The sequence below is a fragment of the Wyeomyia smithii genome, chromosome 2 (genome assembly GCF_029784165.1).
Source record: "Wyeomyia smithii strain HCP4-BCI-WySm-NY-G18 chromosome 2, ASM2978416v1, whole genome shotgun sequence".
In the NCBI taxonomy this organism is placed as follows: Eukaryota; Metazoa; Arthropoda; class Insecta; order Diptera; family Culicidae; genus Wyeomyia; species Wyeomyia smithii.
The window spans coordinates 185005109-185030485 of NC_073695.1; the positions used below are offsets into that span (position 1 = coordinate 185005109).

The window sequence follows — 25377 nt, forward strand, 5'->3', positions numbered from 1 at the left end:
AAATGTAATATACTGAGAAAATATGTAAAACTGCTATGTTTTAATCACCAAATGACAAACGACAAGGCAAATGAACAAATGAAAATCGTTGAACTGCACTTCGTCAAGACAAAGGAACGGTAAATTTTAATATAACATAAATTCCAAAAGCCACTCCCACCGGAAAGCACATTCATGTGTTGAAGCGTGCCCGTCACCAGTAGATCACAGTTTTCGTAAAAAACGCGCTCGTTGGTCCCCAGTGAATATAGCGAACTATTATGCAAAAATATATAAGCAAAAAACAATTCTGCCTAACTTGCTCAGAATTTTTTTTTTGCAATCCTTTCGGAAATATATACATATAAGCCGTTTCGTTTCCCTGCACCCAAAAAGCGAAAACAAATTGCATTGCTCGTTCGTCACTAGACAAACAAGGAAGTGTGCGCTATTCAAATCAGGAATCAACAAATGTCTAATTCCTCTGCTCGGTTCAGCTAATGAAGCATGAAACTCGATGTGTAACCGTGACACACAGCATTCGATCAAGTCTAAGATTAGAGAGATAACGTCGAAATGAAACAAAAACATCATCCTACACCGCTGGAGTCCGGTTCGATGTAGGTATATCCATTTCGAGGGGAATAGCAGCACATTCCATCGACCACAAACAGAGACGCAGGTTCATACGAGTATGTCAAAAGATTATCTCCCGCAACTATAGCCACGGCTATGCACAAACCAGTTCTCCAAGACGCTTTGAAGGTCAATTCTCGTTCGCCAGCAGGGCTCACATGCAACAACGTATGGCAAACACAAGGCGCAAAGTTTTGAGTCATTATTGCAGCAAGTGCCATCTCCCAGATGGTTTCGAGGTACGATGCTGGCCTAACAAGCCAGTTGTCGTAGGTTCGAGTTTCGGCTTGGGAGAGACTGTTAGTGTCAGTAGGATCGTAGCGCTAGCCCCGCAATCGTCCTGTACACTTAACAGTCGGCTGCGAAATCTGTGTATGTATAAATAAACAGAAGGTCAAGTTCCGAATCAGAATGTAGCACCAAGGCTTTGCTTTGCTTTTTGCCAAGCTGAACTGGACGCGCCATCGCTGCGATTTGTGGTAGTTGCCTCAGGCTAAAAAACCAGCGGTAGCAGCAAACAACAACAACCTGGGTGATTCCCTTAAGCGTTAACGATTTTCTACCAAATTGGTATCAAATGGTCTTGGAGGCTGTTTGTTTTTTTTTTTATACAGTTTTTTATAGTGCGCACAAAGCGGCGTACTAGTAAACGTACATTTGTGCCACCTAAGAGCAAACAAATGTCTACACACCAGGTAACATGTTCCGCACTCAGCGGGCCTAACGCGAACAGAAGTGTGAATGAAATTCGAAACCAGCATCCTTATCGAGTCGATCACAAATGCAGTAGTGAATGTTATACGGTTGAATGTAAAAATTGGAGGGCCTTTCGAATATTTTTGCGAGCTGCCTAAACGCTATACTGAATTTCATATTTAATCAAAAATTATTAGATTAACAGGGTCCTAATGTCAAAATAGGCCAAATTTGAGGGAACTGGTCCAGCAGATATAATATTCTTTCTTTTTCGGTAGGCAGTTTATATTAGTAGCAAGGTGTGAAAATTCGAACCTTAGAAATTGACGTGTGAAAGTTTGGCCACTTGGGAGAAAACGGGCTCTGTCGTGAAATATTACATGTCACCTTACAGTTTGCTCGATGATTGAACATGCATCTCCCGTTGGAAAATGACAACAGCTAATGGACGGACGATCGATCGGCATCCGGTCAGCAAGTTCCCGATCGTCGCCGATAAAATGTATCATCCAGCGGTGTCTAACGGCGACTGGTGAAAGATTAATCATTGGCGGAAAATTAATCGTGAACCAGCAAATCGCGAACATGCGCGGCCAGCTCCGGGGGAAACGCCTGCGCCAAGCTTCATAGTGCGAAACAAGCTCGTCTAATCTCGGAAACGTTGCGACAGGCAAAATGGCAAGAAAGCGGTCGCGATAAAGAAATTTGTCATTCGGGACAGGATTTACGGCACGGCGTAATTCGCGCATCTTCTTCTCCGGCCCGGTGCACTTCCTCGCCCTCGTTAATGTGTATTGAAATTCATTCCGGACAACCTTATCTTCCGACTCTCGGGGGATAAGAGAAACTGGGCGTTCGTGGACATTACGACCAGTAACGACGAGGGCCGGTAAAAAGTAAACGATTTGTATTTTTTTTTATCTTCACATGCACAGTGCGTGGTGACGCAGCGTGCGGTTTCATGGGTTTTCCGTGCGATAATTAATTAAATTATATTAATTACCGCCTCGATTTGTGTCAGTAAATTGCAATACAATTGCATAGAAGTACCGATAATAAATGGTAACTCTTTTGAGTGTTGCTCATATGGCGGGCTGTTTTGGTAATTGCAATTGTAATTTGAAGTAATTTCAATTAAATTAGTATTGAATGCAAACATCAACAGAATTTAAACATTCATATATTGAGGGAAAAGTAGTTCACATATGTGAAGTTCTTTATGTTAAGCTGAACTACTTTATATTTTTTTCAATGGAATAATAATCTAACCACATTTATTCAATTGATTGTTTAGTATATGTTACGACAAATGATGCCAGAGTAGTCAGGACCACCAATTGTTTTTGCTTCATGCAAATGTATTTTGTATTGAGGAAGTAAAACTGGATTGCAATAGTAGAAACGTGTAGAAGGATTATCTATATTTTATTAAAAAAAATCGCTGTATTCCTGATTCGGGGTTCTTCCGCGAAAAAATAGTTAAATTCCTATTGCGGAAAACATTGGCCATCGCTACACGCCACGTCTTTCCTTAATATTTCTATCATCTTATGCATTCTGTGTCGGAAAAACTGCTCGCTTTTCGATGTTATCTAAAAATACATTCGATTTTTGGTCAACCAAACCATGCGTTATTATTCAGAAGAGATGGTAATCAGATAAAGGAGCGGAGAAGGTAGGACGGACCAAAACTGATTTTCCAGATACGTTTTAAAAAAGATGACTAGAACAAGATACCTGACTCTTGCAGAGTTTACCGGACATGATTGTCGCTGCGCGTGAGCAAAAGTCGAACTAATTTAAACAATGTTAATATGATGTATACTTAACGTCAAAATCAACTGACGACAAGGCCAAGACATGACTGCTGAAAGGTGAAACAATTTTTTCAGTATCCATGTGGACGACTGCTGTCATCCGAAAAATGATAATAACGTGTACGAATGTTTAGTTCTCAAACATGAAACTGTCCGGAAGAATCAAGAATAATCGGCGCATCATTAAAAATTTAGCGTACCATCAGAAATTTTTGATAACCGCTATGAGCACGCTCTCCAGCCAAGTTGTCCACTCTTGCCGAGGTTGATAAAGCGAACATCGGGTGCCCCGGTGAACCTGACCATATGCACAATGGTGCTGAAACCTGGCTTGCGACATAAAAAACTGTTAGTGTTGGTAGAATGGGACCTGAAAATAAATATAACCACTCAATATAAACTCCCACTCTGACAGTCAATTTCACACTTTTCTTTCGTACTTTGAAGTGCGGCAATAGCATTAAAATGACAATATCAATAATCTGCATGTTATCTTGAGCGTCGAGCTGACCAAACTGCTACACCTTTTTCATATACAATCTTGAGCAGCTCAACGATCGACGACGAACTATGCACGATAAATCGGTTTTGCTCATAGTGACAATTTTATGAGAATTTAAGTCATCAGATGGCAGCACTAACCGTCGAAAATCAGTCGTATTCAAAATGTATGAAAAATATGGAAGTTAGGTATCTTGTTCTAGTTATCTTTGGTTTTGACGACGTTGACAATATGTGGTATATTGGTGACTTGGTAACGAATTTCGTGAACCTTGGTTCTGTCATGTTTATACGTTTAAAGGAGTTCTAGTCGAAATGGATTGACATTTTCAACAACATCCTGCGTAATCATAGTTAGTTGTTTTTGAAGTCATCACCAAAAATTATTACCCTCTTTTTGCCTTTCTCCTAGTTTACTTAGAAGGTTTAGATTCTGTTATAAGGTTCCAAATTAGCGCCTGAGCATTTTTAAAAATATTTTTTTAGGAATAATCCACCGTTTGACTTCAAATATCGAATAAGGCCGTTACAAATTTTATTTTCATTTTATGTGACCCAGCACCCTCCGACCCCCCACTTCAAAAATCTTGAATATTGGAAGGGGAAGAAAAAAAAGCTCAAACCGTTTTGTTCATTTCATTGGTTTTCCGACAGCATAAATGCTTAATTTAGAAACAAACAAGTCAGTTGACAGCGAGAGTGTCGTCGAAAGGCAAGCGAAAAAAATAATAATAATAATAAAGTGTTATTTTTCAACATTTATTTGAGTGCAAGTTACAAACGTCATAACTTGCACACAAACTTTGATCAAAGATATTTCTTTTTCGTCTCTGTGTTATTTATTTTTTGCCACCCCCTCTGCTAACTTTGATAACCTTGGACATAAAACGAATTCGAGATTTGTATCAGCCTAAATGAAATAAAACAAAAAAAAGGTGTTGGGAACAAAACTTTTTTGAGAAGCACGTGAATAGACACGAAGAAACATTTCGTGCACGGTAAAACTCAAATTAAAATTATTTCAAGCATAAATATATGCGACTTTGCGTTTTTCCATGCATATCTCTACTACTCTTAATTCTCTCCTGGAGCTTCATCGCTCAAGTGACCAGATAGTTAGGCAACCCGAGACACTAATTTAATTCTGGAATCAAAGTTGTTTAGTATTTCAAGCCAATATCCGGAGTTAGGCTATATGCCAGGGTCTTTTCCATTTTATTTTTCTGTACACGGAAATAATAATAATAATTTCCTTTCAGAAATTCAAAAAAATCTACCAGAGTTCAAAGCTATGAATTTAACTGTTTACGCTCTTTTGCCTCGCGAAAAGCGGTAAAATAGTAAAGCTAAAATAATTTCCTTCTATAACTTTATTCGCAAGCATTGCCTATTTTCCCAGCGATCGGCTTGCATACCTGGAGCAGAGGTACCACTGCAAGGCGGGCAATTGCAAGAGTGCAATTACACCGGTCGATCCCTGTCAGTATTCAAACGCCAATCACCTGGTGTGGGGTAAAAATGATGAATAGTGTATAAACGCATATGGTAGGAAGGTGTACATGTGTGTGTATTTTCGCGTGTCTAGGGATAAATTACACATTCGTCTCATTGCAGCTCATTAAAATAGTTTAAACCATTCCAAAGAGCATAACAACATTATGAATTGAAAATTAAGTGTTATTAGAGGCAACATCCGCATGCTTTTTCCCTTTTAGTTATCAGTGTTATCATAACAAACGTAACCTTTTCACATCGGTTTCATAAAATGTAAAACTTTTCATAAATCAGACGTCCAACATTCCTGGTCAAATGTCTTTTGAGACCATAAACCCTTACTTCTCTTGTTACGATACACGCAACTAGCAAGAAGATCATTTATTATTGCTCATCAAGAACATATTGTTGATAAAACTGATTCCATTATTTCTTCGCGCACCACAGAGATTTGATTGGAAAATAACTTTCAAAAGGATTTCAAAAGAAGTGATGGCAGAAATCTGCCTCATCATGCGGGCTCCCCAGCAAAGAAGTTCCATTCGTACAGAACATTCTGTCTACGAGTAGTAACGCTCCGATCAGTAGTAGAAAACGGGAAGCTTTTAATAGCCAATGATCGCACAATAAATAAAAATAAATTAACCTATTGTTATCTTGTAGACCATGTACAGCTTCTCGCTGCATTCTAGCTATCACAGAGCATTTCAACCCGACATTTGACTTGCAAGATTCCAAGATTGCTGGGTAATGCAATTTAATGGTCTGCTGCAGAAGGATTTGAACGAATTGAGTCAGATTTCACAACTGCTCTCTGAACTTTTCCATTGGGGATGGCTATGTGAAGTGAGAAAATTGAAAGCTACTAGGATCATATCATTGAGAATCAAAATAACGCTCTTTTGCCTTCATTTCATTTAGAAACTGACGATAACACTGGTCAACTCAGGTTTTTCCATAGTGCTTAAACTGGAAAAATATAAAAAATAAAGCTTTTTAACCCTTCCTATGAGTTTTAGTGCCCCTAGTAAAGATAACTTTTACAGGCACTTAAATGAGTTTCCCCATAAGCCAAATTAGAAGCGACAAACCCGGCGAGCAATTACTCTGCCGCACTTTGACACTCTTCTGCATACACTAGCGGCACCAAACTTCACAAGGATTATTTAATCCACTGGAGCTGCTCTTTTAGACATAGAAAAAGCATTCGACAGTGTTTGGCATAAAGGTTTGATTGCGAAATTGCAAACTTTTAATTTTCCAATTTTCCTAATCAAAATTTTAAAAATTATCTTACTGATCGAACTCTGCAGGTTGTCTATCAGAATTCAAAATCTGATAGATTTCCTGTCAGAGCAGGTGTACCTCAAGGTTCAGTCTTGGGTCCAGTCCTGTACAACATATTCACTTCAGATCTTCCTGATTTGCCTCCAGGATGCACAAAGTCATTGTTCTGCGATGACACAAGCATTTCCGTAAAAGGAAAAAGTCTTCGTGTCATATGCAGTCGATTGCAGAAAAGTTTAGATATTTTTTCTTCCTACTTGCAAAAGTGGAAAATCTCTCCCAATGCTTCTAAAACTCAAATGATAATTTTTCCGCATAAGCCTAGGGCTTCTTTCCTCAAGCCAAACAATAATCACGTTGTCAAGATGAATGGGGTTATTTTAAGTTGGTCCGACAAGGTTAAGTACTTGGGACTAATTTATGATAAAAAACTTATTTTCAAAGAGCACATTGAGAGTATACAAGCCAAGTGCATCAAATATACGAGATGTTTATATCCTCTCATTAACAGGAATTCTAAACTTTGTTTAAAGAACAAACTTTTGATTTACAAACAAATTTTTAGACCAGCAATGCTTTATGCTGTACCGATCTGGTCAAGTTGCTGTTCAAAAAGGAAGAAAACGCTCCAAAGGATTCAGAATAAAATTCTGAAAATGATTTTGAAGCGTCCTCCTTGGTTTGGTACACTCGAATTACATAGACTTACTGGTGTTGAACCATTAGAAGCTATGTCAAATAAAATTATTAACAATTTTCGACAAAAATCGTTGCAATCCTCAATTGCTACGATAAGCTCTCTTTATAGCCAATAAGTTAGCAATTAAGTTAGTTGTAAGTTTACTTCCCCTTTTCTGACAAGTAGGTTTAAATCCCTACGAATGATAAGTCCTAATTGCGAAAGCAAACAAATCCTAACAATTAAAATTACAAATTTCTAACAGTGTTGAGAAGTCACCATTTGTGATTGGACACACATACTCATTATTTACTAATATTTATCATAAATACTTAAGCTACTAACAAATCCCCCCTTAAAAAAAAAAAAACAAGGATTATTTAAAAGCTACAATCTTTTTAGGGTAACCATTTTGAGCTTTAAAGTAACATTTATTTCGCTTTTATCTACCAGTGCAATGTATCTCATTTCACGCTTTTCCTAAGAATATACAACTATTTACAAAACGTAGCCAAAATTTCAATAAAACAAAATTGATGTTAAAATAGTAGAAGGGTGGTATGCACGACTGCATGATTGACGTAGGCCTACTATAGTTTTGAGACTATCAGCAAAGTTTTGACTAAGGACTACTATACTGCCGTAATCTCGCAGACTGACGTAAGCGCCAAAGTGGCCGATTTGTGTTTTTTACGATTAAACGATAGAACACACCAAATTGGACCGATAGGAGCCGGAATTTGATCAAAAGGGTAAAAAAATAGCGCCGTTATTTCACGAAAACGAAATGACGTAATCACCATTTCTACTCAACGTGACGTAAATCCAACACAACTATGTTTGAGATACGTTTAATACATTCAACGACTCGTGAACTTATCAAGCAAATGGAACCAAATTTGGCATGTAGAAGTTTTTGGGAGCAGGAAATATTTCTATGGTGGTGCGGCCCCTCTCCCTTCTCTGCACGAGAAAGGATTTCGTACAAATGAACAACATATTTGAAACAATTTTCCCGGAAAACAATGATCGAAATGATGCACAGGAGTCAAGAACCGACCTCAAAGACTATTTTGAATTCTAAGATGGCAACTTCTCCCAAAATTAGCGAATACCACTCAATATGAATATTTCCGTAATCGGAATGATGCACAAAAGTCTACAATCGACCCCAGAGAAGACCGTGTTAATCTCAGACCAAGGATTCAGCTTAGCGGTGATGAAATCGAGGTACCTGACAAGTGCGTGCATCTAGGCTAACTGGTGTTACCGGACATTTTGTTAACATGAAACGGTAACGAATGTGAGACGTTTTGGTGTGGGTTTTGTAGAGTTAAATCGTTAAATGTTAGGTGTTGAATTTTAGAATGTAAGGTAGGTTAAGTAAAGTAGTTTTTTTTTTTGTTTTTCTGGCTCTTTTCTGATAATTGTTGTTAGTTTATTTTTGTTGGCTGACTCATTTTGTATTTTTGTTTAACATAGTGTAAGTGTACTAACCCATAAACCAATTCCAACCGATAATTAGGCTTCGAAAAATTGCGGAAAAATATTCGATGTGAACGTTACCGTTGGAGGAAGTGAGGGGCACTGTCTAAAATGCAATCCCTGGGCCCGTAAAAGAGACCTTCCGTGTCCACCCCGGAACATCCAGACCAGGTGTTGGGGCTTAGCACGAAGGCACTAAAGCCTCCGTAAAACATTGCCCAGGGAAGGGACAGTCTAACTCCTTAAACGGTAATAACCCCAGATTCATATAGGGGTAAACAGGGTAAGACCGCCCTGCGGGGTAAGACCGCCCACCGTAGTTTTACCATCAAGTTATAAAATAATTGAAAAATTTCTTTAACGTGTCTATTACAGTATAATTACATAACATTTTGCACGTTTTTCTGTTTTGATAGTGCGCGAACGGTCGCAGAAATAAATAAAAACAACCTTTCAGCTGGCAACCAGTCAATGCGCTATTGGTTTGCGGAAACGGGACTTAAGGTTTTTCAGTCTAAAAATCAATTGTTTCGTTCTTGAAAATACGTTTAATCGCTTGCTTGAAACTATCTTCTTTCGGAAATATCGAAGGCCGTGAGTTATCTTGTAATTTTGACTACTTTTTCGGTCAAATATGAAAATGTTCCACTGGGGGTAAAGTCGCCCACTATACAAGGGGTAAAACCGCCACGTATACAACTGCTTGTTGTTTTACTTCAAGACCCAAATGCCTCGATACTACAAAGGGAATATTTACAGGATCAGTAAAGCAACTTCAAGCCACACAAGACATCGATGTTAATCGACCATTTTCGATTTGGTTGAAGCTTTTCTAGTAATATATTTTAACAAGACTTATTTTTGAAAAAAGTAAACCTGTTTGAAAATGGTGTTAATGAACCAAAATAATTTTAGAGCCAGGACGGTTTGTTTGATTGGTATGACGTCTCCGGCAGAATTGAAAATAGTAGTTTTTTACTTCCGAAAAAAGTACACACTCTATAAAAATTTAAAGAAAAGACATAAAAATAGAATTAATATATATATATATATATATATATATATATATATATATATATATATATATATATATATATATATATATATATATATATATATATATATATATATATATATATATATATATATATATATATTTTTTTTTTTTTTTTTTTTTTTTTTTCAAATTTATTTAAAAAAACATGTTTTTGCCCATAAAATCTACAAAAGGTAAGCTAAAATTTGATGGTTGTTGGATCATGGAGTTATAGAAATATTATTAGCTCAAATTTTGTGAAGAAATTTTTTTTGGACGGTTTGTTTGGTGTATAGAGTCATTGGTAATTTTGTTCTTCAAAAAAAAGAGCATAGAAAATTGAAAATATAAATAAAAGAAATAATAATTATTAGTATTTTTCTATACATAATAAGTCTTCAAAAGAATCATACAGACAGGTTTAATGAGTTTTAATTTTTAGCTTAAAGATAGGTATATTATGAATTCAATATCTTGAAAAACCCCAATTCTGAAAAATCTATTTATTTTGAAAACCAAAAAAGTTACCTAAACATTGATTTGAACTTGAATAATCAGAAAACAAAATAAGTTGAAACTTAGAAAAAAAATTTTTTTTCAGATTTTTCACAGTGTATATTTTATTTAAAAAGAAAAAAAATACCATCTACAACTTTGTCAGAGACACTATACCGATAAAATCAACCGTTTCGGCCCTAAAAATTTTGTTTATCCTCAAAAAATGGTGGGCGATCTTACCCCGCTGGTGGGCGGGCTTACCCCGCATGAAAAAGATCTGCACATTTTCAATGAATTTTAAAAATTAAAAAAAAATCTGGAAAATAAACAAAAATATTTCAGTTCTTATTTTTTAAATGCGGGTATTGAATAGAAGAACCTCTTAACGAAGAAAAAATGAAATTGCAGCCGCACCTTTTTTTTCTATAAACAGAATTGCTTAAGGGGGCGGTCTTAACCCGCTTACCCCTATATACATTTGTAACGGAAAGACCGCAATGATAAAAGACGGCAAAAAGTCCGCACTAAAAAACCCAACCCGTAAAACGATCCAGGGAGAAGTTTATACCACTTTTACCGCACGAAAATTAGGTATCCGGTATAGAACAGGAGAGTGTGTGTGTGTGTGTGTGAGAGAGAGAGAGAGAGAGAGAGAGAGAGAGAGAGAGAGAGAGAGAGCCATCAAAGAAGACAGTCAGAAAAATTTAAGTTGAGACGAAAATTTGAAAAGGTGATAAAAATTGGAAAACGTTGTGGCAAGTTTCGCCAGCCATAGTTAGCGGTTGAGCCGGAGGGTCATCTATCCCAGTGCCGAGGCTCGACGTTCGTCAGAGGACGACTACCGGGGCCGTCATTCTCTACCCCGTGGACTTCACCACTTGGCCACGAGTAAAAGGAATCAACTCCCCGGCGGTTACACCTTTTTTGCCGCTGGAACACGTGGGCGATTTTGAAGGCGGTCCACCTGGCTCGGAGGCCTTTTACCCTGCTGCAGCGGATCTTCTGTGTGAGCCGTGGGCTACTTCTGGCATCCCGTGTAAGCCGTGGAATTCTTCGGTACCATCGACATCATCCGGAACGCGTGTCTTCAAGGTATGTCCCTCTCCTCTTCTTCTGTGCGTCGTTCATCAATGAGCCCCAACGTTCGTCGGTTTGCGCTGTATCGATGATGCGTAATAAATAGTATATTGTATGAATTTCCCTTTTTTTTTGTATGTAAAGAGCCAGTTACCCTTTCCTAAACGTCTCTTGGTCGTTCCGCTTCGCTAACGGTAAGTCGTCGGGTTGCATGAGTCCCCCAACAGTCGGTTGCCGACCCTGAGATAACTCCATAAAGAGCTAGCTGGGTTAAGTGAGAACTGATCCCTTATACTGGTGATTACCGAGAACGACATTAGCAGAGAAATTCGTCGAGGTCTTATGGCAGGAAAGTCGCCGCGGCACGAAGTTGACTACCTACAAGACTTTTATCATACTGTAGTCCTCTAAGGCCACGTAGCTTGGTCCATGCTCGTGGACAACTAAGAATCACAAGTGCGTGATTTTTGTACGGAAGAAGTGCAGATTAAAGATGGTAGGGGCCACGAATGCTATCATATTTTAAATTAAATCCATTTCCGAAAACTTATTCTCGGATCGCGACTGTTTGACTGATTATGAAAAAAAATCGCCGAGCGACTTGTCGCATACTACAACAAAATGACGTTGGTAACATAACATCAGTTAATAAACCTTTTTCCACAAATCAAACACTCGGCAATGTTTTGTGATTATTTTAATGCATTATGTACAGATCAGATTGTTGAAATTCGTCCTAACACTTAAGCTAAAAGCTTCGCACTGTAAATTTCACTCGCTGTCGCATACGTCAGTCTGCGAGATTACGGCAGTATAGTTTTATCACTATCAGTAACGAATTGGCGAGGGGTAGAAAAATGCTGAAAAGTGTCATCCCTTACTAACACGCTGAGAATCCTGAGTAAGAATCCCTAGGATACCTTTAACTCGGTGACGGAATCTTGAAAGGAGGCGCAAACACGATCCGGAGGATCTCCACTCAGGATTCTTATTCAAGAAATCTAGAGCCATATACAGGGCATTCCTGAGGATTCTTTTTCAGGAATCCTTTTCAAGGACGCTCACGAATCCAATGTGAGGAATCCTAGAGAATCTATGCGAATCGTATGTGTTCGTCCGGGATTGGTGTTTCACAAGTTTGTTAATTTTATAATTATTTCGAATTATCATTTGCAGAAAACACGGAATGATTCTAGATCTCTAGTTATTTCTGGCAGAATATTGTTCCATTTCCAGTATTTTTGCAGGTACAGAACTCCAAACACATAGATGAGTGCTCAGAACTCAGCACGAGATGAACGGTACTTTGCCTATAATTTACTTTGCCACGATCAGGACCTAGCGTCCCTATGGCACGGTCTCGAAATAATAATAAAGGTAAAATTTCTGCACGTTACCTTTTATATCAAAGTTTCCAGAGAATCTTTGAGTGGAGGAGGAGTTCAGCACACTAGGAAATGGTAAGAAAAATGAAACCTTTCCGCAAGAAAATGAACACTTATCAAAGGCGCGAGAGCTCAATTACAGGCTTATTACGAAGTTTTCATCTAGTGATGAACGTTTGGTACACCCAACGCAAACGGGGAACATTTTATTACTTTAGGGCAATTTTTGATTACTTATTGTGTCTTATGACTGCGCATTATACACAAAGAGTAATAACCAAAAAGTAATAAAAATTATGACGGCCACACGCTTGTATGTGTTTCTGCAGAACATACAGCCAAGCACCGCAATGCATGTGTAAGCAAGACTTCAGTCGCTGCATTTGTATTGATGCAACGATCAGGTTTATTTTTGTTTCCTTCATCCACACATAATAAGAATCTCAACCGTCAACCTCAAATGTCTAATTAGAAACACTTTCGTTTCGTCCCCCAGTGTTTACTTGAAATGGAAATATGTAATACTGTCTGGCCAGAGTTGCCGAAGTTGCGAATATTGTTCTGGATAGGCACGAGTTTTGTATTTTCAAACAGGTGCAAATGAGTTTCCATGAACCAATGAGTATGTGTTTTAGATATCTTGCAGGAAAGCGAATGTTTTTGTTTTTCTCTAACGCAGTTTACAGATCGTGATGTCATTTTAAGACGCTTTTCAAGTCTTTGAAATCATCAACGTTTGCATACTCTATGACGGGGAAAATGCTGCTTGAAGCTCTTGTCATATTTTTTCTTTACTCCGTATGCATACAACGAGCGAACTAATACACGCACACCGGATGAATTGTAGATTGAAGAAACTTGTAACATGTGCAACACATGCGACGGTGTGTGATTTTTTTTTTTGCTTGAGATGGAAAGGGAGCAGTTTTCGACAGAAAAAATCTTGCATGTGGTTGAAACGACCGTTATTAGATAGTCGTACTCCCGTAACACGTGCTAAATATATGATAGTATGTGTTGTTACTTGACTGGGGAAGAATTTTATTGCCTTTTAAGTAATTGGTTTGTTACCCAAAAGGCAATTTTGCGCTATTGCTTCTGAAGTAATAAGGAAAAGTTTTGCGTGTAGTCTAGTAGCAACGTTTTGGCGAGTGGTAGAACAATATCAGCTACTTCAATTGTATGATTTTAGGACGCTAAAAAGGTCTAGTAGTGTTTCACAATTGTGACACAGAAGAGTGTTTATTCTATCGACATTTCAGATTGTCATTTGTCTACGAGCTGGAATGATTCAAGATTCATGACGGGCTCTGGTGGCCCGTCCTCTATGGAAGGCTGCGATTGAATGAGCGCAAGTTGAAGTAAAAACCATACAAACATTTCTATTTGAAATCACCGCCTGCTACGCTGCGACTTGCCGCAGCTCTTCTTGCTGTTAGTCGATCAAATTATCAGTAAATCATCCTCTTGCAACAGTGATCGAAAGACTGAATTTCTGCATGCTAGTTTTTATAAATGACTACTGAGAGTAAAGTCAAATCGTTTACATACTTTTGTGTCGTCCGTGCTGGAAAAGAAAGGTAGTGATTAGTTTCTCGGTTTGATTAAGATAATCCATGCAATCGATTGTTTTTGTTACAAGATCTCAACCGTAATGAAATATTTGATCAATTGATGCCAAAAACTCGAAAATATGATAAGAAATGACTGAAATATAAGCGTTCAAACTCTGACCCTTTTTTATCCTAGGTTGCATTGCCAGTATTTTAATAAGCGCCTCTGACTTCCAGATAGACATAGTTCTACGGCGAAAAAAAAAGTAATAAAAGTAATAGTATTTTGTTCGTTTTTAATTTTTCCATCGGATGACCAATGACTAAAATGAAGATAAATTTTCAAAATAGGTCAATCAGTCAAATCACTAAAATTCAGAATGAATGTCAAGAACCAAGAGAAGGCGATGGCACAGAGGGATATGAAATTATTTGGATATAGGACTATATATTAGCTTGTTTTCTGAGCAAAATTGAAATTTGAAATAACGACCATCATAATCAATCAGATCCATCAGATTTGGAATGCTCTCATTTTTTAGACAAATTTATTTAACAGCAGAGTTTACAACAGAAAGGAAAAATGCTTATTTGGCGTGAATTTTTCATCGAGACAATCCAAAAGTAAAACATATTTTTTTTATCCATAAGGTCCAACATAAGTAAAATAAGTTCTGAGTATCGAGTGCGTCTTGAACTGTCCTACAGATCAGACGTTTTTTTCGGTTGCTTGTGGACTGGTCTTTGACTGCCTATAGCTTCAAAGTTTGTGTTTTGTCAGTGTGTCTTTTAAAGACTACCTGAAAGTTATTTCCCATCAGTCTTTCTCAAGAGTACCTACTTTTGAATTTAACATTTGTTTTAACTTTTTTCGTATCACCTGAAATGGCTGGACGGAAAAAGAAACCTCGCATCGCTGCGGGGAGGAAAAGAGAGGCATCTCTTTCTGACACATCGAGTGTCTGTAGTGACAATCCTTTTGATATTTTGCCTGAGCAAGAAGCTGGTGAAATGGAAGTTACCAATAATGAAACTATACAAAATATAAAATCTTTAAAAAAGGAGAAAGTTCCACCTATTGTGGTAACTATTTCTTCTGAATTTAATATATTCAAAAAGGAACTTTCAACGTTTGTTTCTGACGTTAAAGTTACCTATCAAATTGGCCGTAGAGGTGAATGCCGCTTATTAGCCGACTCAGTAAAGGGTCGTGATCGTCTTGTTCAGTATTTAACTGACAAGATGTACAAATTTTTTACATACGACACCAAGAACGCCAAGCCGTTCAAGGTTGTCTTGAAAGGTCTCACCAACGATCAAACCGTTGATGAGATCAAACTTACTTTAACAGAATTACTTGGCATAGCCCCTACCCAAGTAATTCTAATGAAACAAAAATCACGAGGCGAAAACAGTCAGAGAACTGGAATTTCCCTTGTTAATTATTTAATTCATTTTAACCGCAATGAGGTTAACAACTTAAAATTTTTTGAAAAAGCACATGCTTTGTATAATGTGCGTGTAAAGTGGGAAACTTATAGGAAGTATGGCGGAGGTGAAAAGCATATCACCCAATGCCGTACTTGCCAACGTTATGGCCATGGTTCCAAATTCTGTAACATGGACCAAAAATGTCTTAATTGTGGAGACTCTTCTCATAAAAAGGACACATGTCCTGTGAAAGAGAGTAAAAATTTTCGCTGTGCGAATTGTAACGGCAACCATATGTCAAATTTTTATCAATGCCCAGTCCGTTTAGCAATTGTTAAGGCAAGGCAAGGTAAACAAAATTCAATTTCTCAATTAAAACCAACTTCAAAACAAAATTTTCCAAGCGTACCAGTGACGCATAGTTTACCTACTCCTTTGCATACCCGTTTAACTTTTGCACAGGTTACAGGTAGTTCGAACATTATACCGCCTAGTGTTGGTAGTTCGAAAATGACCGTTAATATGGGTAAGCAAAACACGCTAGAAAATAATTGTACACCTATTACTCCAGCTAATATTGCTGCCGAAAATATTTTTTCTAATGTCAACTGCCTGGGGCCTATTACGGCAGGTAAACTTTCTTTTTTGCAACAGGCAATGTTCGATCTTATGAACGCCATGTTGCAGGCAAAATCAATGTTTGAAGCCATTCAAATAGGCACAAATTTTACTATTAAAATTGTTTCTAATTTAAAATTTAGCAATGATTTTAAATAAACCAATTAAAATATTAAATTGGAATGCTCGCTCATTGAAGGCCAATGAGAATGAGCTTTTTAATTTTTTAACAGTAAATAATGTGCATATTGCAATTATTTCTGAAACATTTTTGAAACCTAACATAAAATTAAAATATGATCCCAATTACGTGGTTAATAGATATGATAGGATTCAGGGTTCCGGCGGTGGAGTTGCAATTGTTATTCATCGCCGAATCAAACATCGTGCTCTTCCCCATCTTGAGACGAAAGTTATTGAAACTTTGGGAATTGAAGTTCAAACTGAACTTGGGATTTTATTTATTGCCGCAGCATATTTACCATTTCAATGCACACGCGAGCTCAAAAATTATTTTAAAGGTGATTTACAAAAACTCACCAGAAATCGTTCGAAATTTTTCATAATCGGCGATTTTAACGCTAAACATCGTTCATGGAATAATTCTCAAAGTAATTCCAATGGCAAAATTTTATTCAATGATTGTTCTTCAGGATACTATTCTATTTTGTCTCCGAATAGTCCTACATGCTTTTCTTCTGTAAGAAACCCTTCAACAATTGATTTGGTGCTGACAGATCAAAGTCATGTATGTAGTGATTTGATCACACATGCTGACTTTGATTCTGACCATCTTCCAATAACTTTTTCTTTATCACATGATTCATTTTTAAACCCTATGAGCTCTGTTTTTAATTATAACAAAGCTAATTGGGAAAGATACAAAAATTATATTGAGAGAAATTTCAATAATGAGCTTGATTTGCAAAACGAAGTGAATATTGATTCCGCTTTGGAAGCATTAAAATGTGCAATTGTTGATGCCAGGAATTATTCTGTTCCAAAGGCTCAAGTGAAATTTGATTCACCAATAATTGACGAAAATCTTCAACTTCTAATTCGTTTGAAAAATGTCCGCAGACGTCAATATCAACGTTCTCGTGACCCTGTTTTCAAAACTATTTATAAAGATTTACAGAAAGAGATTAAACATAGATTTACTCTTCTGAGAAATCAAAATTTTGAGACTAAAGTTGAAAAATTGAAACCATATTCAAAACCATTTTGGAAGCTGTCGAAGATTCTTAAGAAACCTTCAAAGCCTATTCCAGTTTTAAAAGATGGTGAACGTTTTCTTGTATCCAATGAACAAAAGGCTCAAAGACTTGCTCAGCAGTTTGAGAGTGTTCATAACTCAAATTTGAATTTTGTGAGTCCAATTGAAAATGAAGTCACACGTCAATTTGATTTAATTTCTTCCCAGAATTTTTTACCTGCAGAAATAATTGAAACTAACTTGAATGAGATTAAATCAATTATTAAAAATTTCAAAAATATGAAAGCACCTGGTGACGATGGAATCTTTAATATACTAATCAAACATCTCCCTGAGAGCACAATGGATTTTTTAGTGAAAATTTTCAATTGCTGCTTCAAAATTGCATATTTTCCCAAATTATGGAAAAATGCAAAAATTACTCCCATTTTAAAACCGGATAAGAACCCAGCTGAAGTTTCAAGTTATCGACCAATCAGTTTGCTTTCTTCAATAAGTAAACTGTTTGAGAGAGTTATTCTTAACAGAATGATGTCACACATCAACGAAAATTCAATTTTTGCAAATGAACAGTTTGGATTTCGCCATGGGCATTCCACAACTCATCAATTGCTCAGAGTTACTAATATGATACGATCTAACAAATCTGAAGGTTATTCCACTGGAGCTGCTCTTTTAGACATAGAAAAAGCATTCGACAGTGTTTGGCATAAAGGTTTGATTGCGAAATTGCAAACTTTTAATTTTCCAATTTTCCTAATCAAAATTTTAAAAAATTATCTTACTGATCGAACTCTGCAGGTTGTCTATCAGAATTCAAAATCTGATAGATTTCCTGTCAGAGCAGGTGTGCCTCAAGGTTCAGTCTTGGGTCCAGTCCTGTACAACATATTCACTTCAGATCTTCCTGATTTGCCTCCAGGATGCACAAAGTCATTGTTCTGCGATGACACAAGCATTTCCGTAAAAGGAAAAAGTCTTCGTGTCATATGCAGTCGATTGCAGAAAAGTTTAGATATTTTTTCTTCCTACTTGCAAAAGTGGAAAATCTCTCCCAATGCTTCTAAAACTCAAATGATAATTTTTCCGCATAAGCCTAGGGCTTCTTTCCTCAAGCCAAACAATAATCACGTTGTCAAGATGAATGGGGTTATTTTAAGTTGGTCCGACAAGGTTAAGTACTTGGGACTAATTTATGATAAAAAACTTATTTTCAAAGAGCACATTGAGAGTATACAAGCCAAGTGCATCAAATATACGAGATGTTTATATCCTCTCATTAACAGGAATTCTAAACTTTGTTTAAAGAACAAACTTTTGATTTACAAACAAATTTTTAGACCAGCAATGCTTTATGCTGTACCGATCTGGTCAAGTTGCTGTTCAACAAGGAAGAAAACGCTCCAAAGGATTCAGAATAAAATTCTGAAAATGATTTTGAAGCGTCCTCCTTGGTTTGGTACACTCGAATTACATAGACTTACTGGTGTTGAACCATTAGAAGCTATGTCAAATAAAATTATTAACAATTTTCGACAAAAATCGTTGCAATCCTCAATTGCTACGATAAGCTCTCTTTATAGCCAATAAGTTAGCAATTAAGTTAGTTGTAAGTTTACTTCCCCTTTTCTGACAAGTAGGTTTAAATCCCTACGAATGATAAGTCCTAATTGCGAAAGCAAACAAATCCTAACAATTAAAATTACAAATTTCTAACAGTGTTGAGAAGTCACCATTTGTGATTGGACACACATACTCATTATTTACTAATATTTATCATAAATACTTAAGCTACTAACAAATCCCCCCCCTGAAAAAAAAAAAAAAAGTTCTGAGTACTGTATCTCTTCCGTGCTCAATTTTGTCAATATATTGGCATTTATTTTTGACAAAATATTTGCGTTCAAGCTTTCAATGGCCTGACTTAGTTCCCTCTGTGTTTAGTTTTGTTTCACAATTAGATTTTTCACAGATGTATGTATTTTCAATGAAAACTTTTCGCAATCACAAACTAAATCACATATGCGATCCATATCGCAATCAGACTGATTCACCTACACATAATTAAAATATAACATCACGGTAATATCAGTAACGGCAATTACAGTAGCACTAATTACTTTCTTGTCCATTTCTTTCAGGTCAGTGGCTCAACATCAGTGCGAAATGGTCGAACATTCAACTTCGTAAGTGTACCTTGGCTAGTCATTGCTTCACAACTCGGTAGCAGTTTCTGCCAAACACAGAACTAACAGTACCGTACGGACGAACGACGGACGGTATGTCATTTCATAACAAAAGCCCCGACCAGCAAACGTAATTAAATACTTTCATGCTTTTTAGTCGCAATAATTGATTAGAAAACTGGTCATGCGCATTTGCTTGTGTGACTTCCTCTACAATGGGCAGCCGGCAGTAAGCGGCCTCCTACACTCGGAACCGTGTCTATACAAACAAGCAGCTCGGCAATTTATTTACACGAGAATTCCTTCGCGATTCATTGAATATTTACTAGCCACCTGATTGTTGTTCTTTTTTACCGAAGGGTACGTGCAGTACGAAAACATCCACAATGTACCTCCGCTTCGTCGTGTTTCCAAAAAAGCTAACATTTTTAAACACATGCATACACAATTGTTTCCAATTAGGTATGTAAATAACTGAGATCGATAAAGCGTTAGCGATAAAGCTTCCGCGACCGATGACAACGAAAGTTCAATACTTTATTTGTACTGAAATCGTCAGAACGAAATACCACCAAAGTTGAGAACCTCATTTCATTTGCGAATGAATCTAAGTGTCCATTTTCAACGTGGTGAATATGTAAAATCTTTCAAAATTATCTTTATTTTATGGGTCCGAATTGATAATTTCCATGTTCCTTTGTAGAAAACTCAATAGAATCTGGGACATGTCTGCGTAGAACGGCAGTCCAAACAACAATTTGGATTTTCCGTGATCACAATGTTCGTATTTCGAATATATTTTCAAACAAATATCTTCGAGTCACTCATTAATTTGGGAAAAGTTCTTAGAAGCAACAAAACAGACTGATTGAATTTGATTAATTATAGTGAGTTTTGACAGTTAATTTGCGATTTTTTTGAACTGCTGCAGAAAATCTGTGAAATGCTTTTGAACGAGGATCTATAAAATATACGGAAATAACAATGTTTGGAATAAAAGGCAAAGTGCATGTTTCCAGCCCAACTTATCTTAGATTATTTCACCTTCCAAGTCCGTCGCTGACTTCTACATTTCACCACCGAAGGAGCCCATTCGGAAATTCATTACGTAGCGCAGGAGTAATTGTACCCCACCGTTTCCACCGCCAGCTGGGGGAGAACCGGACATCAGGGCGCACGATCGAATGTTTTCGAGAAGGGAAAGTGTTTCGATTTCGCCCCTTTTTGCCTTACACGTGCAACATATTGTTGTTGGTGTCGCAGCAGCAACAGCAACAGCACGGAGCAACGGATATCTGCGCGGACACCGGTCATCAACCTTCGCCCGATGATCGTGTGTAAAATATAAAATAAAACCAGGCCCGAGTAGGGGAAACCGTGGACTGACTGGCCAAATGGCCCCCAGTCCGCAGAGATGCAGACCGTGCATATGGTTCGATTTGACATTGATTTCTGGCCGTCCCATATGCCTAGAGATCATTATCGATGCACTTCGCTCGTGAAACGGTTTGGCCAAAATGCCGCGGAAAACGCAGAAAGAGAGCGTCGAATATTGTCTGCGGGTCAATCGAAAAACATAAACTCGCAGGTGGTCCACCGTGCAATGTGCGCTTTCGCTAATAGGCACCCTTTTTTGGTGACGAATGGGAAAACGAATTACATTATTCAGTTGAAATGATCACAATCATAGAGAAACTATTATAATTTTTTCCACTTTAATCACATTTTCGTCGTTCTTTCTTATATTGAATACTACAATGCAGTTTGAAGGCAGTAAATTTATCGAAACAATCTATAACAAGTTAGACTTCCCGAAAACTCTCTAAATTTCTTGGTAAAAATTTTTAACAGATGCTTTGCACTAGCACATTTTCCTACGAAATGGAAAAATGCCAAAGTCACTCCAATTTTAAAACCCGAAAAGAATCCAGCTGAGGCATCAAGTTATCGACCAATTAGTTTACTTTCCTTATTGGCAAACTTTTTGAAAGAATAATTCTTAATAGAATGATAACACATATTAATGAGAATTAAATTTTTGCAAATGAGCAGTTTGGTTTTCGCCATGGGCATTCCACTACTCATCAGTTACTTAGAGTAACAAATATGATTCGAACTAATAAATCTGAAGGCTATTCGACTTGCTCTTCTAGATATAGAAAAGGCATTCGACAGTGTTTGGCATAAAGGTTTAATAGCTAAAATGTCAAATTTCAGTTTTCCGCTTTTCCTCACAAAAGAGATACAAAGTTATTTAACTGACCGCACTCTTCAGGTTAACTATCTAAATGGTAAATCTAATAGATTGCCTGTTAGAGATGGTGTGCCTCAGGGGAGTATCTTGGGCCCAATCTTATATAACATTTTTACTTCTGATCTTCCTGATTTACCACCAGGTTGTGAGAAATCTCTGTTTTGTGACGATACAAGCATTTTCGCAAAAGGAAAAAGCCTTCGTGTTATATGCAGTAGGCTTCAAAAAAGTTTAGATATATTTTCTTCATACTTACAAAAATGGAAGATTTCCCCTAATGCTTCTAAAACACAGTTAATTATTTTTCCTCATAAGCCAAGAGTTTCATTTCTCAAACCCACCAATAACCACGTTATTAAGATGAACGGTGTGGTCTTAAATTGGTTTGATCAAGTTAAATACTTAGGGCTAATTTATGATAAGAATCTTACTTTCAAGGAGCACATTGAAAATATCCAGTCAAAGTGCAATAAGTATATCAAATGTTTATATCCTCTCTCAACAGGAATTCTAGACTTTGTCTCAAGAATAAACTGTTAGTTTACAAAAAAATTTTAGGCCAGCAATGTTATATGCAGTTTCCATCTGGACAAGTTGTTGTGCAACCAGGAAGAAGACACTTCAAAGGATTCAGAATAAACTTTTAAAAATGATTTTGAAGCGTCCTCCCTGGTTTAGCACGAACGAGCTACATAGGCTCACTAATGTAGAAACATTAGAAAATAGGTCAAGCCAAATTATCAACAAATTCCGACAAAAATCGTTGCAATCCTCAATTGCAACGATTAGATCACTTTATAGTCAGTAAGATAGTTTTAAGTTTATTTCAAGTTTATTTTAAGTTTCGTTTTTTTCCTTTTTTTTCTCCATGAAAAGTAGGTTTAATAATTTTCCTACAATTACATTAACTTAACTGCGAAAGCTTATAACATTCAACAATATAAAAAAGCGTTCAACGTATGCTAAAACTATGCTATCAATTAAAATCAAACAAAAAATTTATTGATTTTCAATTAAAAAATTAAGAGAACTGCAACTTCTTAAGGAGGGACCCAACTCAGGGTAGCCGAAAAGTAATGAATTTTCGTGATTTTTTCGAATGTTTTGTGTGAAGTTAAGTGTTCTGGTATTTTGGCTATTCTTTAAGGTATATTTGAAGATGTATTTGGCATATCTTGGATGTAAATATAGTGAGTATTACCATGTTGGCAGCTGGGAACGTGGATACCTACCGTGATACCTAACTGGTGGTAAGTTTTTCTCTGCATCTACTGAACCGATTTGGCTGAAATTTTGTTTGAGCATGTAGATATAGATTATCTACCTTGTTACATAGCCGTTTTTGGAAAAACCAAAAATTACCAAAATGGCGGTCGTTTCAGTAAAAACTAATTAATCATGTAAAATCACTATTTATTTTATTAATCATAAAAAAATTGAAAATTTCGATATCGGAAAACGGTTATGTAACAAGTTAGATAATCTATTTTTACACGCTAAAGAAAAACTTCAGCCAAATTGGTTAAATGCAGAGAAAAGCTTACCACCAGTTGGTTTTGAGAAAACCTAAATTAATCCACCTAGCGGTCAGACCCAGCCTTTCTCATTCAAACTTATTATTTGTAAAAATAGATTTACATGAACGCTTCAATCCAATGAATGTGTATTAACTTTGTGGGTTCTAAAATAATGAAGTTGTAATAGAAGTATAAAATATGAAATTTGACGTGATGTAAATGCTCAAGAAATGGCGAAATAAAAGAAATGACTCTTAATTTCGAACAATTCAATCACGAGCGATACCGGGAACATTCAAATGGTACGATACCACATTTAAATTATATTGTGGCCACATATATTGATCAAAGCAGGTATGGTTTATAATAGCCTTTGAATTTCTTTTCTTTCCATAACTTTTGAACCACATATCAGATTGTTATGAAGTTTGTTATTTGTAAGTTTGAGAGATGACTCGTTCGTATGACACTAGTTATGTTCAAATAAGTCGTGTAATCTTTGAGATAATAGAATTTCGTTGCTTTTTTTTTCTTCACCTTATCGTTTATTTGACACGGCACAAATACAATTTAATGTTTAACGGCGCCAATTATATCTGATGACTTAAAATCTTTAAGCAAATTTTTTATCCTCGCTGCCGACTACAAGCTGATCGTTGTTTTATTAACAATTTAATACTTAACGGTTGTTTAGTTTGATTATAATCAAATGAAATGGGACGTATAGGGCAACCAAACTTTGAAACCACGTGTTAAATCATAACTCATCAGTTAGCCCTTAACTAGCCAGTTCATCTGAAAATACTATTGATCAAATCGGTTGTGTACTTTCTGAGATAATGAAGTTTCGTGATTTTCACAATTCGGTACATTACAGACGAAGTTACAGTTCAATTACAGCAAAGTTCAATAGGGTGTTATGAGTTAGACATTTGTTTGACATTTGAGTTAGAGTTAGTCATTTGACACTAATTTCGTGAAAATCGGTTCAGCCATCTCTGAGAAAAGTGAGTGAGTTTATGTATTCTTCGGAATATGTTTCTTTTCATAGCTTCACATTTTTAAACATAACAGGCAAAGTAATAGTCCGATTGCTAAAAAATCAATAGGGTCTTATGGGGTAACTAAACCTTTCATATGACATTGATTTTGTGGAAATAGGTCCAGCCATCTCTGAGAAACATGAGTGAAATCAAACAGTCTTCAGAAGACGTTTCTTTTCATAACTTTTGAACCACAAGTTCAATCTATATAAAATTCAAAAGTTAAGGGTTTTTAAGACAGCCCGTTCATTTGTTACCAATTTTATTAAAATCGGTTGTGTGGTTTCTGAGATATTGATGTTTCGTGATTTTTACATTTTTAAACATAACCTCAAAAATAAAAACCAATTACAATGAAATTTAATAGGGTCTTATGGGGCAACTAGAGTTTTCATTTGCATATAATTTTATTAAAATTGGTCCAGCCATCTCTGAGAAAAAAGAGTGAAAATAAAAATCTGCACATACACACACACAGCACACACACACACACATACATACAGAAAATGCTCAGCTCGTCGAACTGAGTCGAGTGATATATGCCATTCGGCCCTTTGGAGCACTTTCATATCTTCGGTTTTGCAAATGATTTCTATACCTTTCTAGGAGAAAGGCAAAAAGTTAAAAAAATTATTAATTAGGAGTAAAAGATTCGTGCTGAAGAAATAGCGAAATAAAAGAAATGACTTTGAATTTCGTACACATCAACCACGAGCAATACCGGGAACGTACGAATAGCACAATACCAAATTTAAATTTTGTTGAGGCCATATGTTTTGATCAAAGCAGTTACAGTTTTAAATAGTCTTTGAATTTCGTTTCTTTTCATAACTTTTGAACCACATATCAAATTGCTATGAAATTTCTTACTTGTGAGTTTGAGAGACAACCCGTTCGAATGACACTAGATATGTTCAAATAAGTCGTGTGATCTTTGAGATAATAGACTTTCGTTGTTTTTATAATTTAATACATAACGGTTGGAATAA

At 36.5% G+C, this 25377-nt stretch overlaps 1 protein-coding gene across 5 annotated transcripts in view; it reads left to right on the forward strand.

Annotated features, from left to right (window-relative positions):
• Positions 1–25377, forward strand: part of LOC129723724 (DEP domain-containing protein DDB_G0279099-like) — a 177486-nt gene that overhangs the window by 105024 nt on the left and 47085 nt on the right. Inside the window, exon 2 of one of the 5 annotated variants that reach the window (XM_055678113.1) lies at positions 19530–19574. The exons of the other annotated variants lie outside the window; for them this stretch is intronic. Within the exon in view, the coding sequence (XP_055534088.1) occupies positions 19530–19574 (45 nt within the window). The remainder of the gene's footprint in view (positions 1–19529; positions 19575–25377) is intronic. 5 annotated transcript variants of the gene reach the window in all.